General features: G+C 44.6%; 2 protein-coding genes across 4 annotated transcripts; one reads left to right on the forward strand and one right to left on the reverse strand.

Moving 5' to 3' along the window:
- Positions 1–2,267: 2,267 nt before the first annotated feature.
- On the forward strand, positions 2,268–5,985 carry LOC109734002 (uncharacterized). Its single transcript, XM_020293217.2, has 2 exons — positions 2,268–3,639; positions 4,438–5,985. Exons 1-2 carry the CDS (start codon positions 2,268–2,270, stop codon positions 5,916–5,918), a joined length of 2,853 nt encoding a protein of 950 aa, XP_020148806.1. The 3' UTR covers positions 5,919–5,985.
- A 3,840-nt stretch (positions 5,986–9,825) lies between these two features.
- On the reverse strand, positions 9,826–16,344 carry LOC109733797 (putative disease resistance RPP13-like protein 3). Of its 3 annotated transcripts, XM_040397096.3 has the most exons (8): positions 15,938–16,344; positions 12,801–15,702; positions 12,591–12,678; positions 12,213–12,320; positions 11,821–12,110; positions 11,546–11,714; positions 11,352–11,420; positions 11,151–11,254 (listed from the first exon to the last, which is right to left on the reverse strand). In XM_040397096.3, exons 1-2 carry the CDS (start codon positions 16,051–16,053, stop codon positions 12,852–12,854), a joined length of 2,967 nt encoding a protein of 988 aa, XP_040253030.1. In that variant the 5' UTR covers positions 16,054–16,344; the 3' UTR covers positions 11,151–11,254; positions 11,352–11,420; positions 11,546–11,714; positions 11,821–12,110; positions 12,213–12,320; positions 12,591–12,678; positions 12,801–12,851. The 3 variants fall into 3 exon arrangements, with proteins under 3 accessions (XP_073361897.1, XP_040253026.1, XP_040253030.1); XM_040397092.3 differs by lacking the exon at positions 11,352–11,420 and having other exon boundaries at positions 10,688–11,254; XM_073505796.1 differs by lacking the exons at positions 11,151–11,254; positions 11,352–11,420; positions 11,546–11,714; ... (1 more) ...; positions 12,213–12,320; positions 12,591–12,678 and adding exons at positions 9,826–10,308; positions 10,477–10,580; positions 10,688–11,055 and having other exon boundaries at positions 13,152–15,702; positions 15,938–16,340.
- Between the last annotated feature and the right edge of the window lie 3,905 nt (positions 16,345–20,249).

The following is a 20,249-nucleotide window of genomic DNA, read 5'->3' on the forward strand; positions in this document are numbered from 1 at the left end:
GTTTGTGACAGATTGGGCCCGCTAGTCAGGCTGACGTGACACCGCCTAAGTAACTGCGACGTTGGCAAATGTTATCATCATGTGTGGCCCAGTGGGGTCCACCTGTCATTGAAAGAAAAAAGAAAAAAAAACCTGGTGCTCCGTGCTCGTCAACCTCCCGCCGCTGGACAGAGGAGCGTTGTGGCCGCCAGCGCTGGCGTCGACTGGGGCCCGAGGGAGCTTGCGGCGACGGCTCTGGAACAGGCTCTCCGCGCCGTGTTCGGGGGGTGGCTGCGGGGTCGGATGGGACGGCCTGCAGCGTTGCCGCCATGGGCTAGGCCGCGACGACTGAAGAGCTGCGATGGCGGCGCCCGCAGGGCTTCCCCGGAGGAACTTGGGGGCAGCGGCAGTTCGAGGGCATCCAGAGGAGTCGGTTACGCTGAAGGAAAGGGAGGGGAGGGCTGCTGGCAAGGAATTTGGCCGACGGGACGGGCGGCGGCACCTCGGCCATTGGAGGGGGAGGAGCTCCGAGGCTTGGGGAAAGAGTTGAGGACTGCGAGGGGGCAACGGGATCCCTGCGCCCTCGCGAGCCATGCGAGGTCTCCGTTGAGGCAGAGCCCGCCATCGTCGTTGCCGCACCGAGGCAGAGCCCGCCCATCGTCCGCCCTCGGCCAAGGCAGAGGCCTCCCCGCCGCCAGTGCTCCCCCGCGGATTCCATCCTTGAGCACGGCCTCCGCATCCGGGCGCCACGGTCTTTGCCGTCCTTGACCTTCCTCGCCCCGCTCAGACTCGCGAGCCGGCCTTTGTCCGCCGGCCTGCTGCACTAAAACTGTTCGATGGAATGCCAAAGAGAGGCTTGATAGGCTGACAAGCGGGCCCCACATCCAGCAAACGTTTTCATGTAACGTGTGAGAAACTGGTGCCACGTCAGCCTGACTGGGGGCCCCCATTTGTCATAAACTCACTTAACTGAGCCCCCGCCGCCGATCAGTGTTTTTTGCAAAATGATTACCGTAGACGTGGTGTTTTCTGCAAAAAAAAATGTATTGTAGTGTTTTTCGCAAACCTGGCCTACAAAGTGATGGTTTTGTGCAATTTACTCCCGGTACATGTCTTATTTACTTGGATGCATATGTTTTAATTTCATCCCTCACATGCTAGCTGTTGCCTGTGCTACTCATTTCTTTGAGATTGAATATGTGGTTAAAATATTAGAGGAATCTTCTATAAATTTGAAGTGCTAGCCCAAGCTCACTGGCCAAAAAGGTTGAAAACGCTTTATTCTCAAAATTTTAACCAAAAGGTCAGGAGCTGTTCCTATGCTTTATATGAAATTGTAAAGCATTTATAGTTCACGCATTGTACTATTTGTGCAGGAGAAAAAAAACACTGAAATAAACACATAATATCTACGGCATTAACCAAAATAAGTAAAAAAAAAAAAAAAACACAAATGAACAAGGCACCATGGAGTATGTAAGATGAATCTCTTGCCCTGTCAACTCTTGGTGCATCATTCCAGTGATTTGAGCAACACGGCAGCAGGTCTAATGAACCCTATAATATGTGTGTAGCAAATTGTGGGTCCATTGCTAGGGATGGAAAACGATTTTCTAAAATGCAGTGGTTGGGGCATGATTGATTGGAGCACGCTAGTGGAACAATTCAAGGACAAAAAGAATATATACGAAGGTGGTTGTACATTTCTAATGCAAGTTGGATTTAGTTGACCTTGCTTAATTATGGTATCAGGCCAATCATATTGAAAGTCGTCGGCCAAGTTTTGTCTTGTTGGAACTGGTGTCGAATATGTGCTAGGGTTGAGGTTGGACTTGGAATTTGCCGAGGTTTGTCAATGTACTACATGAGGAGAAACACCCATAGTTGTGGCCTGAGAGCCTTTGTACAGTCTCGTTAACAAATATAGGCTAGTCATTAACTATTCAGCAATGATCTGTCAGAATAATTCTGACGTGTCTGATCACACAAACTATTACGTACTAGGCTAGAAGAAATAAAATTAACAACCAAGTGAGGACAAAGTACAACTATGCAAGAAGATAGATATTAAATTGACCACCGGGCAAGCGACCTAGCTAGTCTCAGTTCCAACTAACAATATCACACAAACTATGGGAATGGAACCGATTCCAAGTGGACATGTGGGCGGGCTCTCAGTTCCAACTAACAATATCGTGCACTGACTCTAGACTTGGTAATATATAAGTTAGTTGATGGATGATATAAATTGAAGCCAGAGCTTATCCATTTGATGGCAAAGTAAGCAAATGGCCTCCATACCCATTAACGAGGTAGCTACAGAAGCATCATCCACCGAGCGTCTGGAGAGCCAGAGCCAGGGCAGTGGTAATGGCAGCTCTGCAGGCGCCGACCCAAAACTGTACGAGTTCAAGGAGCAGCTCCTGCTGCTGGCGACTCTGGTTGCGACGGTGACCTACGTCGCAGGGCTGAACCTGCCAGGGGGATCCTGGCAACAGGATGGCTCAGGGGGTTACATCGTGGGCGACCCGATCCTCCGGGATACGCACTACCGCCGGTATCTCGCCTTCTACTACTGCAACGCCACCGCGCTGGCGACATCACTCGTCATCTCCCTCATCCTCATCATTCTGCCTAGGAAAAGCACATCCTGGACGGTGGTGTTGCGGGCCGTGATGGCGCTCGACCTACTTGGCCTCATGGGGGCCTATGGCGCTGGGAGTAGCCGGGATACATTCACCACCGTCTACTCGGGGGTGGCCTTCTCCTTTCTGGTATATGTCATCCTCGCTGTCTTCTTCTCCTACCTCTGGCTTATGGCCAGGAACAGGGCCAACAACAATGGTGATGATAATTCCCGCTCCGACCCCATTCCCGTCAATGGTTACAATGATGAAATCATCTCTGACCTCATTCCCATCCTCACCAATGATGATGGTAATGAAATCCAATCCGACTCCAACCCCATCCCCACCATTGGTTTTGATAATGAAATCAACTCTGACCCCACCCCCACCCCCATCCTCACCAATGGGGTTGAGAATGAAATCCAACCCGACTCCATCCACATCCCCACCAATGGTGTTCAGAATGAAATCCAATCCAACTCCATCCGCATCCCCGCCAATGGTAATGGTACTGGTGCCCAATCCAACTCACCCTCCAGGAAGCATGACAAAGAGAAGATCGACTTGTTGATGCTACTCGCAACCTTCGTGGTCACCATTACATATGTGGCCGGGCTTAGCCCGCCTGGTGGGTTCTGGAGTAGCACCCAGGATGGCCACCGTCCGAGTGATCCAGTGTTACAAGCACGTGGGAGGTTCCGTGCTTTCTTCATTTGCAACACCACCTCGTTTGTTGCATCCCTGCTCATCATCGTGTTGCTCCTGGAGAAGAAGCTGAGCAAGACCATCTCGGTACGGTTCGTGGCACTCTATGGGTTGATCGCCGTCGCTCTACTAGGCCTCATGGGGGCATATGCTGCTGGGAGCTGCAGGGAGGCTGACAACACCATCTTTGTCCTTACCCTCACCATTGCGGTTCCTGTCTGCGTATGCCTCCAGCTGTTGATTACTTACACCATTGGTTGGAAACGATGTGCGAATGTGCATAGTTCTGTCTTAGCATGGTTCAAGAAGCTTGTCAGCGTTCCTCGAGGTATGCCTAGCTACCCAACCATATGTTACTCCATTTACAAATGCTTACCTTTTTACATTTTGGGTATGGCATGCGAGCATTTGGATATGGAGATGCACGATCTCTTAACACAATTTTCTTTTGGCCACTAATTTCTATTATAAAATTTAACAGAACTATGTGCATAGAATTCTTTTTACCACCGTCATATGTAGTTTTACCCACGAGTATTTCATACAATGTAGGGAATATCTAGCATAAATTAAAGTATCAATACTCCCATATAAAAGTACATAACAGTATGTATGTATTATAGACACTTTTTGTCTGGTGGCATGTCACATACTTCTTTATGTACAAATACAAAGGTACTTCAAAATGAGCAGTGCTACACAACCGACAATTTTTCGGCCGACGCATGCATGACACAAGCTAATCATTAGTTTAAATTTCTCCGTAAATAAGGAATGTGGGATCCTACCATCGTACACATGCCGTCCAGAAAATGTCGTGTGTGGAGCTATTCCACTTCAAAATATGCCAAAACTAGGAGCTCACTTGAAATTTTGTTAAGTATTTCATTTAGTGGTATCTTAATAATAGTATAAGCACACAATCAAAATGGTAATATAGACTACCCAGATATGGTCTAACTACATATGAAGTGTAAGTGGAATTTTCATGTGTATCTTGTGAGATCACATTCAAAACAATATATAACAATGAGTTTTTAGAATATATTATATGTATATATATATTATTTTTGTTTATCTATTTGTTAGTTAATTAGCTGATTTTCTGATCAAAAAATGCATGCAGGCACCAGCAGACGCAGGGACATCCTACACGAAGAAAACACTCGCCATCTTGTTATGCTCCTTGCTACTCTTGTTGTGACCATTACCTACCAAGCTGGACTTGATCCACCAGGCGGCCTCTGGGAAGACGATCATGATGGGCATAAGATAGGCCATCCAGTGCTCCAACTGACACATCCAACTCGTTATAGAGTGTTCTTCTACAGTAATTCGGCAACTTTCGTCACATCCTTGGTCGTCATCATGATGCTCCAGAGCAGGTTTTTGCTCAAGCGACACACACTTGAAGCAGCTCTGGTGCTGGACCTTTTTGGCCTCATCACTGCCTATGGCGCTGGGAGCACCAGGGATGTAAAGACATCCATCTACATTGTTGCCTTGGCGGGGCTTGTCCTCGTCTACGTCATCGTCCATATCACCATAAGAGACCATGATCCTGAGCCGGCGGATGATGCCGCAGTGAAAGATTTGGATAGCAAGCGCAAGTTGCTACTTCTGGCTGCCATCTTGGCTGCTACTCTCACGTACCAGGCAGGTCTCACCCCACCTGGTGGCTTCTGGTCATCAGATGATGAGGGGCTCGGACGTCGTTCGGGCTTCCCGGTACTCCTCGACAATTACCCTCGACGTTACGAAGCATTCTTCTACTGCAACTCATTGAGCTTCATGGCATCCGTAACCCTAATCCTTCTTCTCGTAAATCCGAAGCTATATAGGCCAGGCATACGTTGTTATGCGCTCTATGTGTGCATGGTTGTTGGCATGTTTGGCCTTATGGGTGCCTATGCTGCTGGAAGCTCGCGCCATCTCAAGACCTCCCTCTATGTATTAACCTTGGTTGGTGCAGTGTTAGCCTTCATAGCCTCACAGGTAGCAATTTTCTGGATCATCCGTCATAACCAAGCTGGTTCACCACAAGCTGATCTACCAGATAGGCAACTCAGACAAGGTGAAGATGGAGAAGCAGATGATAACAGCAACAAAGAGAAATATATGCTTGAATACTTGATGTTGCTAGGAATCCTGGCAGCAAGTATGACATACCAGACTGGTTTAAAACCACCAGGCGGCCTGTGGCAAGACAACGACAATGGACACTCTGCTGGCAACCCCATCCTCCACGACATTAACAAGCACCGGTACTATGCTTTCTTTTACAGCAACTCCACTTCCTTCATGGCCTCGATCGTGGTAGTCGTCATGCTGCTTCCATTGACAACATTTCACAATCACAATCTGCCACTATGGCCAATGCATACGGCCATTCTACTGGATATGTTTAGCCTCCTTGTGGCCTATGCAGCAGCCAGTAATAGAAAGTGGGAAACCTCCAGAAACGTCATCCTTCTTATCATCCCAGTGCTGGCCTACATTGCAGTCTATGCAACAATGTCAGTCTTCTACCATAGGAAAGACCAAAGTGCTAGCAATGAGAATACCAATACCAACGCCACTGATACAGTGACCGAAACCACACCATGATATGAGGTGCCTCTTTGTCTGATCGGATTCACAAGGGGAACATCGTAAAGAAACATGTGGAAGGAACTATTTGTGTGTAAATTTATGATGTAGTTCATGACAAATTGAACCCAAGTGATCACTTAGGCTCAACCCCGAGCACCCTATGTGTATTTGAGACATTGAGTTGGTTATTCAAATCTTTTACTATATTCTTGCATTGCATGCATGGACATATCGATGAACTAATGTTGAGAACAACTATACAGTGACATTTGCCCATAACCTACAAAAAGTGTTCACAAAACGGTGAACAATGAAAGAAACCAGAAAAATCCAGGAGACAGAAACCCAAATACAGCACACCCTGAAATGTGTGCTCCTCCCTAAAGGGAGCGCCCCATGCATGATGTCGCTTCGAGAGCTTGCCGTTACTCCCGCTCACACCCTATAGCAGTCATCGACATCCTATGAGACATCAGAAACAGCCACAATTAACCTCTCCCTTCTGCTGTCAGGCAAATCATCGCTGCCGACGTGCTATTGTGGCGCTGGAAATGCTCTTCTTCAATCAATTAAGTTATTTTAATGGCCTGGACGCAGAGTTTCCTAGTGTCGTGGTGATACCATCTGCCCCATGTTCCCCAATAGTTCGGATGGGCTTCAAACCCACCTTAGGACCTTCTAAAAAAAGGAATGATCAGTTGCTGTTACAAAACACTTTTTTTAATACCTAGCTTTTGCTACTGGATGTGAATGTCAAACGACCATTCACCCAGCAATTTCTGATGTAGTTTGCTAAGGATTCAAATCAACTAACTCATCCATCGTGCATCTACGTGCTGTAAATGACAAGCATGCTTGTTCTAAATTGTGTAGAATTTGCCTGTACCACTGAATATGCATTTTGACCAATAGAATGCAGAAGTTGTTCTTACAGACAAATGGTTATTTGATTATTTGTGCCAACCTAATTTCACATATGGAAGGCGAAAATAAATCCACACGCAGATCACCGCTCGTATGATGCAAAAACATCAGCCAGCCACCTTGACAATCCAAACTTAAATTCCATATAAACAGCACATGACAAAAGGGTTGCCCAGCTAAGGTAGAGATTCCATCTAGTACCAAATATAATGAGCTCAATTAATCCGTGTGCCGATCTAGCTATCAAATGATTTAAATACGGTGATCTACAGTTTAATTTCAAGTGTGCCGGTATGTGGAGCTAAGCATTTATAGTAGATTTTTTTAAAAAAAAAACAGGTTTTCGTGCTATACATATATGCCAATTTGTAAGCTAAGCATCTTCATATAACAAATGTCTTGTCTTCTTGTGTAAGTATATATCTAAACACATTAATTTAAATCATTTGACAGCTCGACTATTGCTGTCGACAACATGCAGCTAGTAGATAGGCAGCGATTCTTTGTAGCAGTTGACTCGAATTTGTTAAGAGTCTCAGGCCAATAAAGCAATCGGCCGGCCCATCGGGTCAGTCGGTTCTTTTTTCTTTTATTTTCTTTGAATCATTCGCTTTTTAATTTTAACTTGTAATTAGTCGCCGCTGAATGCCCGCAATGAACTGGGTGGATGGGTGTTTAATTTGTACTCAAGTCGGTGAATGGAGCACGCAAATTACTCCACACAGAATGAGTAGAATGAGAGCTGACTTTGATGGGCTCAATTCGGCCCATGAGTAGGATGGTAGCTGTCTAGTTTCAATCTTCTTTCTCGTTTGCTCTGCTATGTTGGTTAGTGCAGGATACTGACAAGTGACCAATATTGCAGGCATGGTCTTGATCTCTTAAAGAAAGGATAGTTATGCTACGTGATAATCGCATTATCACAAGCCAAAAACTGTTCTTCTACCCCTTTTTTCCTGTTGGATTGGAAGATAATCACAAGCCAGAATAACAAAGCTCTCATGCAAGCAGTCTGGGGACCAACAGTACTAGGCAAGTCAGCAACAAGAATGCAGCTTCACCGAGGCATCATGGGTGGCTGGGGTGGCACCGCCGCGGCCGACACCAGGAACAACGTCACGATCATCCATCTGGTCACCTCCAGCGGCTCCTCCGCATACGCGAGCAGTGAGCACAACCACCGGAGCGAGTATTTCAGTTGTTTACCGACGTCAATTCGGGTTTTCAGAACACACAAATTAAAATTGTGCATATGTAAAGCAGTTTGTAACAGGGGATGGGATACACATTTTGTAAGAGCACCATCATAGCAGTCTGAGAGAAGATTTCATGTTCTCACAGACACATTAATGCCATTGCCTCTCGGAAGGACCCCAAGGGTAGAGTACAGATTACTGAATCTCAACCAACATGCTACTGAACCCAACCCCATTCTATCAAAACCTTGACAATAGAAATGTGGAAACTGCAATTTTATTGCAAACTGAAACCAGCGAAAACTAGAAAGCTGGTGGTATATCGATATGATGTTACACGCGGAACAGAGCGCAGCCATGTCCGGCTAGTGCACGAGTTCCATCGGCTTGCATGTCTCCTGATTCTTCATTTCAAAGAACTACAGACCATAGTAGCAATAACAAATTGAACAAGTGTACATACATAGGAGGATAAGATCATGCGATGATCTGGTGAATGGCGCAAGATGCAGCCACCTGATGTTCCGTGGACTGGAATCTGTTGGAGTCCAAAAGAAAAGAAAATTTGACATCAACTTGATCAATTCCATGGTGAAGAACTGATCACCTTCTACGGAAGGGACCTGAGCCACCCAGCAGGTGTCAATTTTAAATCCTCGATCGGTCATGTCGGAGCTCTGGAAATAATGTTGTAGTTTGCTCCAAGGTTGCCGGAGTGTAAAACGCCATAGATCTGCATGAAGAATTGCACAGGTGTTAGTGTCATCGTCACTAAATTCTTTGTATGGCGTCAGTTAATCGATTAAACAGTCTAACATGTAGGGGTGACAAAAAAACCTACCACAGAGAGAGAAGTAGAGAACACAGAGAAACAATTCGGCCTCTTCTTCTGCCCAGCTGAATCTTTCTAATTATGGATAGTAGGATGAACATTGCAGATTAATGCTGCATCATCCGTACTCTATTGGATCTTGCTCTTCTTCTGCCCTGCTGAATCAGATTACATATAGAGCATTAGTTCAATTCGTGCACGTTAGATGGCAAACTCTGTCACAGGGGAAGAGCTGCTGGTATAAACAGGGGTGCCATAAGGAACAGAGCATGGAATAACAATCTAACATGAGGACTACAAAATAAATAAGATGTTCGATGTTGCTGAACTGACCAATTATCAGTATGGACCCTTCACAGGTGACACACTTCAGATCCGCATGGATGGTCGAGCCATTGCGAACTCCAAAGGGACCCCTCAGTTTTCAACTTCACTTCAGATCCCTACATCAGAGTCAGTTCAGTAATCGAGTCTTTGTCCATTCACAACAGGAGATGTGGGATGTTCACTCACTCCAGCTTCATCATTCACAGATGCACTTCTAAAATCTCATAGTTGCTCCTGGACACCAAGATTCTTGGAATAAACTTTTTTTTTAGAATATTGATCATGCAATTAATGCCTCAGCTTGTCGCTGGTTGAAAATATCTAATGTTTACCATGCAAACAAAAGACTTGGTCGTTGGGGTGTCTTCAGAGAGCTCTTACATATAGGGAACAGTATCTGTTGTACAACTAGATGAAATTGACGCGAAGAATAAGCTAAAATTTTCCATAGAAACTAAAACATGCTGGAAATAGAATGCTAGCATTGCCAAGCTACTGAATAGTCCAACTCTCCCCTGACAAACAAAATCGGCAACAGACATTTTACAAACCAGATGGAATCAAACAAACAGAGGGAGAGCAGAGCAAGCTATACATGCGGCATGGTGGAGACTCCGAGGCCAGTGCCAGGTAGAGATGAATATCAAAGCCAGGGAAACGACCAGCTACTAGCATCAGCCTGAATTGTACATGTACAACACAACATCTTGTTACAAGACAGAGAGCGATTTAAGTGTTTTTTTTTCAACAATACACAATCTATCAGTTGAAAAAATGCATACAGTGGAAATTAAAATCTCATTTAATAGTGTACTGCTGAATGAAATAGAAGTTAGCTGGCCTCTTAATGCTCCTCGTTCGCAGGAGGTTGACCACCTGCGACGATCACTCTCCCGCTGCTGTAGGCCATGGAAGTGGAGATGATCCCTCCGTTGCTTTCTCCAGTACTCATACTGATTTTTAGAAGGAAATGCAACCGTGATGTTCGCCGTATGGAGAAAGCATCTGGCCTCCCTTGAAGTTGGATCCCATCTTGTAACTGTCGACAATGCGATCAACAATGCAGCTTGGTGGTGCTCAGCTCAATCCGAATGCACTACACAGAGCACTAGCTTATTTGGACAACCTGAGATGTGAAGCTCTGTCAGCAGGTAGAATATTAAGGAAGTCTTGCTACAAACAGGGGTACATGTAAAATACATATATGTGTTCACAAGAACAAACTGAAAAGAACAAGATAGCTAGAAATCGAGCCAAACCAAAAAAAGGAAAAAGTGCAATATTTGAGCTGTACCAGTTGTGTACTTGTGTTACATGGTGGAAGTGGAACTGGTAGGACGCTTGCTTCAATTCAGTCAGCACGAGTTGTAAGTGTAAAGCACATCATCTTGGCTGTTACTGTTACACACAAAAAGGAAAACAGAGTACAGATTAATTAGAAATCGCACTCCATAGCTGCTACGTACTGTTAGTTGAACGAAAGAGAAGCAATTAGCTAAGCTGACCTGATGTTTGCCGTCGCCATGCCCACTGCTTGGGACTGTGAGCTCTCTCCTGCAGCTGCAGGCTCGGGATGGAGAGATGAGGATTCCCCCGTTACGTCTTCCAGTTGGACAAAGACGTCCCACAGGTCGTGGCCGCTCCGTTCATTGTACAGTCGCAGCACGGGACTGTTGGTATGTGCATCCACTTCACTTTGCAGCATAGCAAGCTTCGCCACTCGACCACCGAAACCAAGTGAGATCTCCTGGAGCTTTGGAAGGTGGTTGACTCCGGTAATTCCTGATCTCAACTCGCACCAGCAGATATGTATCATTGCCAGCTGGGGTGAGGTGCCATCCTCAAATTTCAACTCTATCAGTTCATCCAGATCACGAATACCAAGCTTCTTGAGATTTGGGAATGCTCCCGTTTTGAACGCCAACTTCTCCCCAATATAAGCATCCCTTTCAAGACGAAGCTGCATGAGGTTGGGAAGTGACCCTAGCATTTCCATGATTTTACCTTCTTCCTTTATTTCGCTGCCAAATAAGCAAAGCTTCACCAAAAGCTTCACCAAATGCGTCAGCTTCCTGTAAAGTGTGTAAACAAAAGGGGTGCTTCAAATTATAAAAGACAAGAGGAGGTAGCCCAATTGGTAATGGTGAGAGTCTACGAGACCAAACTGACCATTTGAAAAAGAACTAGTAGTTCTGTTTGGAGACGACAGGCAACGACTTACAGTGCAGATTGTATGGCCTAATAATTTTGGGTTTATGTTTAAAGAAGAGAGTGTTATTTTCTTTTGTTGTGCAAAAACATGGGAAATATAAGCTGAAAGGAAAATCTAAGCATAAGACCATGGATATAGAAAAATCAGTCACCTGCAGGCTGCAGGAAGTTCCCACTTTTTCGTTTAGTGATGAAGTGTACTTGTAGCTGCTGATTTTCTTCACAAGTCTGAACCCCTAACGGCACTTGGCTGATGATCATGCAGTTATACAGCGGCATGGTTATTGGACGGGCCTGTATGTGTACAGTACGTCATCTTGGCTGGTAAAACAACAAGACAGAGAGAGATTAATTCTGAATGTAGAAAGTAGCAATTAGCATTCCATTTGCTGTCGACTAGTACTGGACGAAAGAGAAGTTATCTGACCTGTCTATGCTCTTCGTCGGCGTCGGCATTCTCCAGTGCACAATCTTATACAGTAAGCAGGTGTCGTCATTCTACAGTTATGATTCAGTGCCAAATATAGCATGGCATCATACAAACAGAGATCCACGGGCAAATGAACCGGAAGCGGAAGGAGTCAAAGAAGATAGGATTTGACATCACGTTTATCAACTATATAGCTCTGGTCCTCAGGAAATGACATTGTAGCTTGCTCCAAGATCACGGGAGCAGTGAATTGGAGGAAACAGTCTTCGCCCAACTGTTAATTCTGTCTGAAAGATTGCAGGGGGGGGGTTAGTGTCATCATCACTGAATCTTTAGAATGAATTCAGCTGATTAAACGGTCTAACACTGGGGTTAGAGGAAACACGCACCAGAATGTTCTGCGCATAGAGAAACATTTAGAAACAATATGGCGTATCTTGCAGCTGTCAAACCATTCTGAGTACTCCATTTGTATCTTCCTGCACCTCCAGCTGAACCTGAATGCATATACAGAGATGTAACAGTTTGTCACCCGGTACAGAACTAAGGAAGCCGTGATATAAACAGGGGTACGTTTAAATATATGTCTTCACAGGCTTGAATACATTGCCCGGTCATGTAACATGTAACATGGACAGTTGACACCATTGGGTCCGAGTCACCTCCTTAAATCCAAGCATGTGCTATAAATAATGTGTGGGCACGTACTGAAAGGAACCTAATCTGAGCCAACACAAATAAGAAACAGAGCAAGATTTCAGCCGTACCTGCAGACTGTTGCTTGTGGTGGAACTGGCAGGAGACTTGCTCGATTTCAGTCAGCACGAATTGTAAGTGTAAAGCAGATCGTCTTGGCTGTTACACACAAAAAGAAAAGGCAGAGTACAAATTAATTAGCACATCACACTCCATAGCTGCTACACTATATATATATGGACACCACCGATTGTGGAACGAAAGAGAATCAATTATCTGACCTGACGTTTGTGGTCACCACCGATTCTGAGCTCCCTCCCGCTGCTGCAGGCTCAGGATGGAGAGATGATGATTCCCCTGTTGATTCTCCCACTTGGGCAACGACGTCCCCCCAGGTCGTGGTTGCTCCGTCCATCGGACAGTCGCAACACGGGACTGTTGGGGTGTGCCTCAATTTCACTTTGCAGCATAGCAAGATTTGCCACTCGACCATAGTGGCCAAGTGCGATCTCCTTGAGCTTTGGAAGCTGGTTGACTCCAATAATTCCTGATGCCAAAATGCACCAATTGATATCAATCATTGCCAGCTGGGGTGAGGTGCCATCCTCAAATTTCAACTCTTCCGACAGACCCCAAATATCCAGATTCTTGAGATTTGGGAATGCCCCCGTTTTGAACGCCAACTTCTCCCCGATATAAGAGCCCCTTCCAAGACGAAGGTGCATGAGGTTGGGAAGTGGCCCTAGTATTTCCATGATTTTACCTTCTTCCTTTATTTCGCTGCGCCATAAGTGAAGCTTGACCAAATGCATCAGATCCCCAACCCAGCCAGGAATCTCTCCAAGGCATCCATACAACTTCAGACTCCTCAACAGGGGAGGAGGAGAGGAAACATCATGCAGCCACTCGAGCGAACCATCCACTTCAAGTGAGCCATGCACTTCAAGGGAGCGGAGGCAAGTGAGCTTCTGAATGGCATCACACAGTACCTTGCATTTTTGCTTTGTGGCCCCTTCTGTTGCCACGCTCAGTTTTCTCAGCTGCACAAGCTCACCTAGCTCTTTAATTGCCTTGCAACTAGTTCGTCTGATGTCCACAACCTCTAGTATTTGCAGCTCTTTCAGGTTGCCGATTCCTTTTGGCACCCTCACACCTTCTGATTCTGACCAACGGCTGGACCATGCCATGTGTAGCTCAGCAACTTTCTCGGTACAATCACTAGGATCAGTCAAAGGTGTGAACAGCATGGGCAGACAAAGTGTTTGCACCAAGCATTCCCTGGGGCTATACAAGTCAAAGTATTCATAGGAACTATTTCTGGTACAACGCAGACTGTGTAAACTCTTGAGTTTACAAATCTCAGTTGGCAGTTCTGTAATATAACTGTCTCTAATGTTCAAAGTGCGCAAGCCTTGTAATTTCCCTATGGATCTAGGAAGTTTATAAATATGTGAATATCCTCGAGGATCAGAAAAATTCAGATACTTCAAGTGGCGAAACAATCCTATGTTGATGATATCCTTTTGTGTGACTTGAAACTGTGCATTCTCTAGATCCAAGGCCCGGACCATTCTCATGTCAGGTGAACAAATTGAAGGTGATGGCCGCAATGGTCTCTCGCCAAACACAGTTATTGACCGGACGTGGCTCCAATCCATATCTATCTTTTGGCACATGCTACCATGGTATGCTACATGTCGGAAGGTCTCCTCCGTAGCACCAGTTACATTATTTCCCGCCACATGCACAAAATTTTCATCTCTAGAAACTGAGATCATGACATCACGCACAATATCATGGACTCGACAGCTCTTCACAACTCCTTCTATGTTCACCCTTGATGCTTGAAGCATGCTTCGGTTGATTAGCTCATTGAAATAACCTTTTGCCACATCCTCAATGTTCACCCCAGTCCCACCCCTAATCAATCCCTCAGCAATCCATCTTTCTACTAGACGCCTCATCTTGATTTCAAAATCCTCAGGAAAGATGCTTAGGTATAAGAAACATGGCTTAAGATGAGATGGCAAGTGGTTGTAACTCAAAGTAACCATCATCTTCATTGCTTCAAGGCTGGGGTTACTCTCAAGCTCAGACGGGAGTTGGTTATAGACGTGCTCCCACTCTACTATTTTTTTAGTGGCAAGGATCCCTCCAATTGTGAGTATGGCCAGTGGTAAACAACCACACTTTTTAACTAGTTTTTCCACTATGCTCTTGAAGTTTGCATCTGTGGTCATATCTTCATTTGTTTTCCTACTCTTCTTTAGTAGCAAATTTGTGGCTTCGACTACCTCTAAAGTTTTAAGGTGGTATATAAGGGATTCAAGAGTACATTCCTTTGCTAAGCCCACATCACGTGTTGTTACTATTATCCGACTACCTTTCTTGTTACTATTAGGAAAAACAATATCTTTAATCCACCTCCATGCATCTATGGTCCACAAGTCATCAAGAATAATAAGGTACCTCTTATCCTTAATCTCTTGATTGAGGTACTCGGCGAGGTCCTTTACTTGCACCACCTTCCCTTCAAGTTCTTTCAACAAGTTCTTCAGTGAATCTCCACCTAGAAGTTGCCTGATCATATCCTTGAGCATTTCTATCTTGTAAAATGACTGTGAAACTGTGATCCAAGCACAGCAAGAAAAATTCTTCACAATATCTTCCTTACTTTCATAAGTTTTTCTTGCAAGAGTAGTCTTGCCTAAACCACCCATGCCAACAACACAAATAACTTTGGCATCACCATCTCTAGTGTTGACATCCATCAGCTTAATCAACTCCTCCCTAGGCTTGGTAAAGCCCACAAGTTCTGCTTCATCAGTGTTGCTTGCTGAGTGATTACGTACATCTTCTATGTAAGGAACCTCCTTGTCACTGGTTGTTGAGGCCTCTGTCTTGATCAAGTTGTAGCGTGCATTCCTGCTGCTCACTTCTTCAACTCTTGCTTTCAGGTTGCGAATTTGGATAGCAATCCGACGACGATCTTTGAGCTTCATCAGCCGTTTTGTTAGGCTTTGGCTCCTCACATGAACCATAAATTCATCAAGGCAATCTTCTATATTGTAGGACAGGTCCCTTACTTGCTCTGCCCACACCTTCAGCAGCATGTCTCTGTTCTTCGTTGCTTCAGCGGCTGCCAAGAATGCCTGCATCGTCTTTAGCTCGTCTTTGATGAACCTGTCAAGCAAATTAAATTGAGATTCAGAACAACCACTATTGTCATTCTGTAGCTGGTGGCATGCGCGCGACAATGCATGAGAAAATTTGCCGCATCCATGAATAACGGGAAAAATCAAACAATGGGAATGAGATCTGAAACATGCGTGACAAAACCTGTATATTTCCTAGATTTGGTATTATCTATGTAACAACTTGAAAGAGTTAGCATGTAAATGGATGCATCCGTACATACCAGATATCCTTCTGCACACCCATCACCAAGCTCAGCTCGGCGGCCGCAGCAGAGGCGGCCTTGCTGATGGCGCCCCCCAGCATGGACCTCGCCATGCTTACCACCGTCTCCGCCATCTCCGGCTCTGGCTGGTTCCTCACAGAACAATTTTTCCTTTTCTTTGTGGAAGACCCTCACAAAGTTGAGCTCACAGTAGGTGGATGCTGAGGACGAAGGACTGGTTGCGGCAAGAAATGCAAGATTGCAGTGCTGTTTTGCTGCTACCAAACCGCCGTGCTGTTATAGGGGAAGGGGATCTCTGAGGTTCGTCCTAATAGACCAAACGATAACGTGCATGTTTGTCTTAGGTAGCAACTAAAGCGGATCTGATCACATGGTTTAGGCCGGTTCCCCAGTAATTGAGATGGTTAATTAGTCGGGGAATGGTCTTAACAACACACTCTAAAGCATATTCTATACTTGAATAAACTTTGACAGCTAAGCATCATTATATAAAAAATATTAACGTGGTTGCAGCTAGGTGGTGCCTCGTCGACATCAAATTAATACACCTAAACTTTGTCATTTTGCGTCTCAATTATGGATGACCATTGCCAGCAAGCAATAGCTAGCGACGATTATCACAACTAACTTCCATTTCTATGGAGAGGGTAGCTCCACCAGCCGGCCGGCCGGGTCTTGTTTAAGATCAAATACAATAAAGTGAGCGTAGGCGGGCTGTATGGAGGAGAGAGGAGGAGGAGCAAGCTCAAAACTCAACTCATCTACTCCCTCTGTCCTAAAATATAAGAACGTTTTTAACACTAGTGTCAAAAACGTTTTTATATTAATGGGACGGAGGGAGTAGCTTTTTATGCTAAAAAAATAAACACCAGTTAGAACTCAACCCTGCTAGAACTGAGAGGAGGCCAGTAATGGCGACTCCCATCCTCCATGCTCTTGGTAAGTTACTGCAGTGCAAATTTTTTATCCTACTGGTAACTTGCAACTTTGGTTTGGCCTAGCATTTAGTAAACTAATTTCTGAGTAACATGTATGTGCTGATAATAGTGAGCGTAAACTGAAGACGGTCAAACACTTGCCCAACAGGACACTTGACCAATCATAACTTGTTAATTAGCTGGACATCTTTAGCATACTACTGCTGGTATGTTTGAGAATGAACCAACTAGTTATTGTAAAAATTGTAGATCATGATTTGGTAGTTTGCCCCTCAATTACTGAAAATGGATTGACAATCTAAAAACTGAATGCATCCTTGTGTTCTGTAGTTGTGCAACCTGAAAAGTCTCGATGTCTGACCTTTGTTATGTACTTCTATTTAACTCAGTTCAGTTTTCTCTGTGTTGTACTTTTAAAATTTGGCAAGTTCCGAGTGCTCATTCATGTTCTCTTTTTGTTATTAGATCTTTCTCAGCTGAGTTGAAGATGCCGGTAATTAACTTGCATCATGAAATGGACAAGATGATCTTGCAAATTCTGAAGAATGGACAAGTGCATACTCATGAACAAATGAACAAGTTGTAATGCCTAGTCCATTGCACAGTGAACTTAAAAAACATGGAGTGAGGCGTTTTGGAGTCTGTGCAATGGATGGCTCCAAATCTGACGTCAGTAATGCCTAGTCCGTATACTGGAATGCTTTGTCCTGCTCAAAATAGTCTATAATGGAGTCTGTTGTACTTGGAGTTTTTGGGTATGTTCTGTAATTCTCAAAGTTTATACTGCTATGGACTACAACGATGCAACTGTTCTTTTACGTTATTTGTGGGCATGTGGCAGCCCACATAAATCATATGTGGGAAGATGCGGCACTATGTGGACAGCCCGTTTAGTCCCACATAATTATGTGGGAAGATGCGGCACTATGTGGGATGCCCGCAGGTCTTTCGACCTACAGGCTGATTGGTAACGATCCACGATTGAGCTGCTCCGTGAGCTTAGACGGTAGCACATCTAAGCACATCATTGCCACAAGATAAACTTGTAAGCATCTTACTCTTAATAAATATCAAGTAGGTCGCTGGATGACATCTCAAGTTCGCAACAGGCAATTACTAGATGTTCCGTGGGCATTAATTAATTCATAATACACATTAATTTTATCATTTGGTAGCTCAATTGTTTCTAAAATCGCCAAACACCGTAAACTTAGCTAACATGGTGATTATCACAGTCAGCCAAATTTCTAAAGGAAGACTCCGTCAATACTGCCGGCCCGCTGGCTCTTTTTATTTATTTTTATCAACCCGTCGGATCTTAATTACCATTGGCTAAGTGTGTTCTCTGGTCAAGTCTTTACGTTTTATACAATCAGCCGTAACCATTGGTACTAATTAACCATAATAAATATAGGGTGACGGTACATATGATTGCAATTGCTCAAACCAAAGCCTCAATTATTGCAGCACTCAACGTACCAATACATACATGATTACAAAATACAGTGGTGGGTAAGTCTTTACGTTCACCACTTGATCTTATCTGACTCACCGGCTGACAAAACGATGCAAAGAGTGGTTAAGACCTGGATCTATATGTTTGTTGTCGGGAAATTTTATTCTCGTCCGACTCTGAAGTCGGAATTAATAATTTTGCTAGTAGTAGCATAGTTAGACCTTGGATCCAATCCGACTGATGGATGAAATGGCAAGACATCACAACACTTTGATCAAATGTATATACAAGTGTGTTGTAATGTCTCTGTGTAATAACACAGTCTGAAAGTCTTAATTATACCAGGTGTGTGCTGAACATCTGGGCCCGGCCAGGATCACCTTAATGACATCCTTTTTCTGTTGCCCATGAATATGTTATTAGAAATCCACCTTAAACACTCTGCAGGTTTGCATAGCTGAAGAAGCGTCTCGAGAGCCGAACCTTAATTATTTTGCATCAACTCAAGTTTGTCCAAGCAAGGTGCAACCCCCTCGTGCCAGTCGGAGCAACGACGCAGTGCGAGGCTGGCACTGAAGCCGGTTGTGGCCTCTCGGGAGAGAGCGGCTCAGGAGTTGCTTGCTCGCAGGCTGGGCATACTGGAACCTTCCGAGTGCTTCTCTCACCGATGGTGACGAGGTCCATCCAGGGGCTTGTCAAGTTTAGTACAAGTTTAGTGCCTTGAGCCTAGCTGTCATTTTGTATTCGGGTTGTTGAAATGCAACTATCCAAATAATTAACCACACGTTAATTTTCTATTAGCTACTAGTGTAGCACGTTTAGCAGCGATTGGGTGTGCGTTTTGTACACTAGCGGTATTGGAATCTCCATTCGGTTTCACACAGGCATCATAGGTAATTAGGTATCACTATGCGCTCCATTGGCCTCAGCATGCATCAAGTCAAGTCTTTCTTTCACATTCTGGTTGTTCAAATGCAGCTCTCAGTACCCAGATAAATAATTCGCCATATGTCACTATGATATGTATCATAGGCATATATCACAGCACAGGCATGCGGCAGGTGGCAAAACGACGAGTGCTTAATTATATAGTAGTACTGGCGGCTATAGAAACTTGAAATCTGATCATTTCAAGCTAGGTTGAAACTAACACAGGCTAGCCAGCTAAGCTAACGATCATATTCGACTGCCTGCCCGTGAAGCTAGGTCTTAGCAAAACACAATTTGTCCAAGCGCAATTGAAATGTTAGCAAAAAACACGTTATTAGGATAAGGATAAAATAATTCAGCATTTTCTCTCAAAAAGAGCGCAAGATGTGTGTGCCTTTGTGTGAGAAGAGAGGGTTTGAAACACAACCGATGAGAGGAGCCAACATTAACTGGTATCTCATCTTCGCAAAAAAGAGAACAATACACCAAAGACAGACTACTCACTCAACCCACGCCGACTTCCACGACAGTATCTCTGCGCCCGAGCATCTGGACCATATGGGACGGAGGCGATGCAACCTTATCCCACCGCCAACTGCCATCTCAAATATGTTTGGGAAATTCGTCCGCAGGAAAGACCCAACTGCGGTGGAACCATCAACCCCGACTACTGCCCCCGCACAGGACAGCTGGAGTAACTGCTACATCAGATCAGGATGCCAAGTGATTCGTTGTCTGATCAAATTCAGAACATACTTCAATTTTTGGGGAACAACATGAAAAAACACGTGGGAAGAACCGAATGTGTAAATTTGTGACAGAGTTCATGAGGAAATGAACAAAGGTGTCCTGTTGGGCTCATCCTTGAGCACCATATCTGTATTCGAGATATTAAGTTAGTTATTCATATGTTTTCCCATGTTTTGGTATTCCTTCCGCTCACCGGAGAGCTCCCATTTGTTACCTTTGTTCACTTTGCATATTA

The sequence above is a fragment of the Aegilops tauschii genome, chromosome 7 (assembly GCF_002575655.3).
Source record: "Aegilops tauschii subsp. strangulata cultivar AL8/78 chromosome 7, Aet v6.0, whole genome shotgun sequence".
NCBI classification, from domain to species: domain Eukaryota; kingdom Viridiplantae; phylum Streptophyta; class Magnoliopsida; order Poales; family Poaceae; genus Aegilops; species Aegilops tauschii.

What these genes read in the sequence shown, in the direction of transcription:
- LOC109734002 (XM_020293217.2), top strand. Translation starts at nt 2,268, where the DNA reads ATGGCCTCCATACCCATTAACGAGGTAGCTACAGAAGCATCATCCACC. An exon ending in GCTTGTCAGCGTTCCTCGAG is followed by an intron (nt 3,640 to 4,437) that starts GTATGCCTAGCT and finishes AAATGCATGCAG; the next exon opens with GCACCAGCAGACGCAGGGAC.
- LOC109733797 (XM_073505796.1), bottom strand. Translation starts at nt 16,053, where the DNA reads ATGGCGGAGACGGTGGTAAGCATGGCGAGGTCCATGCTGGGGGGCGCC. An exon ending in GGTGTGCAGAAGGATATCTG is followed by an intron (nt 15,703 to 15,937) that starts GTATGTACGGAT and finishes TTTGCTTGACAG; the next exon opens with GTTCATCAAAGACGAGCTAA. An exon ending in ATGGCGACGGCAAACATCAG is followed by an intron (nt 10,581 to 10,687) that starts GTCAGCTTAGCT and finishes TGTGTGTAACAG; the next exon opens with TAACAGCCAAGATGATGTGC.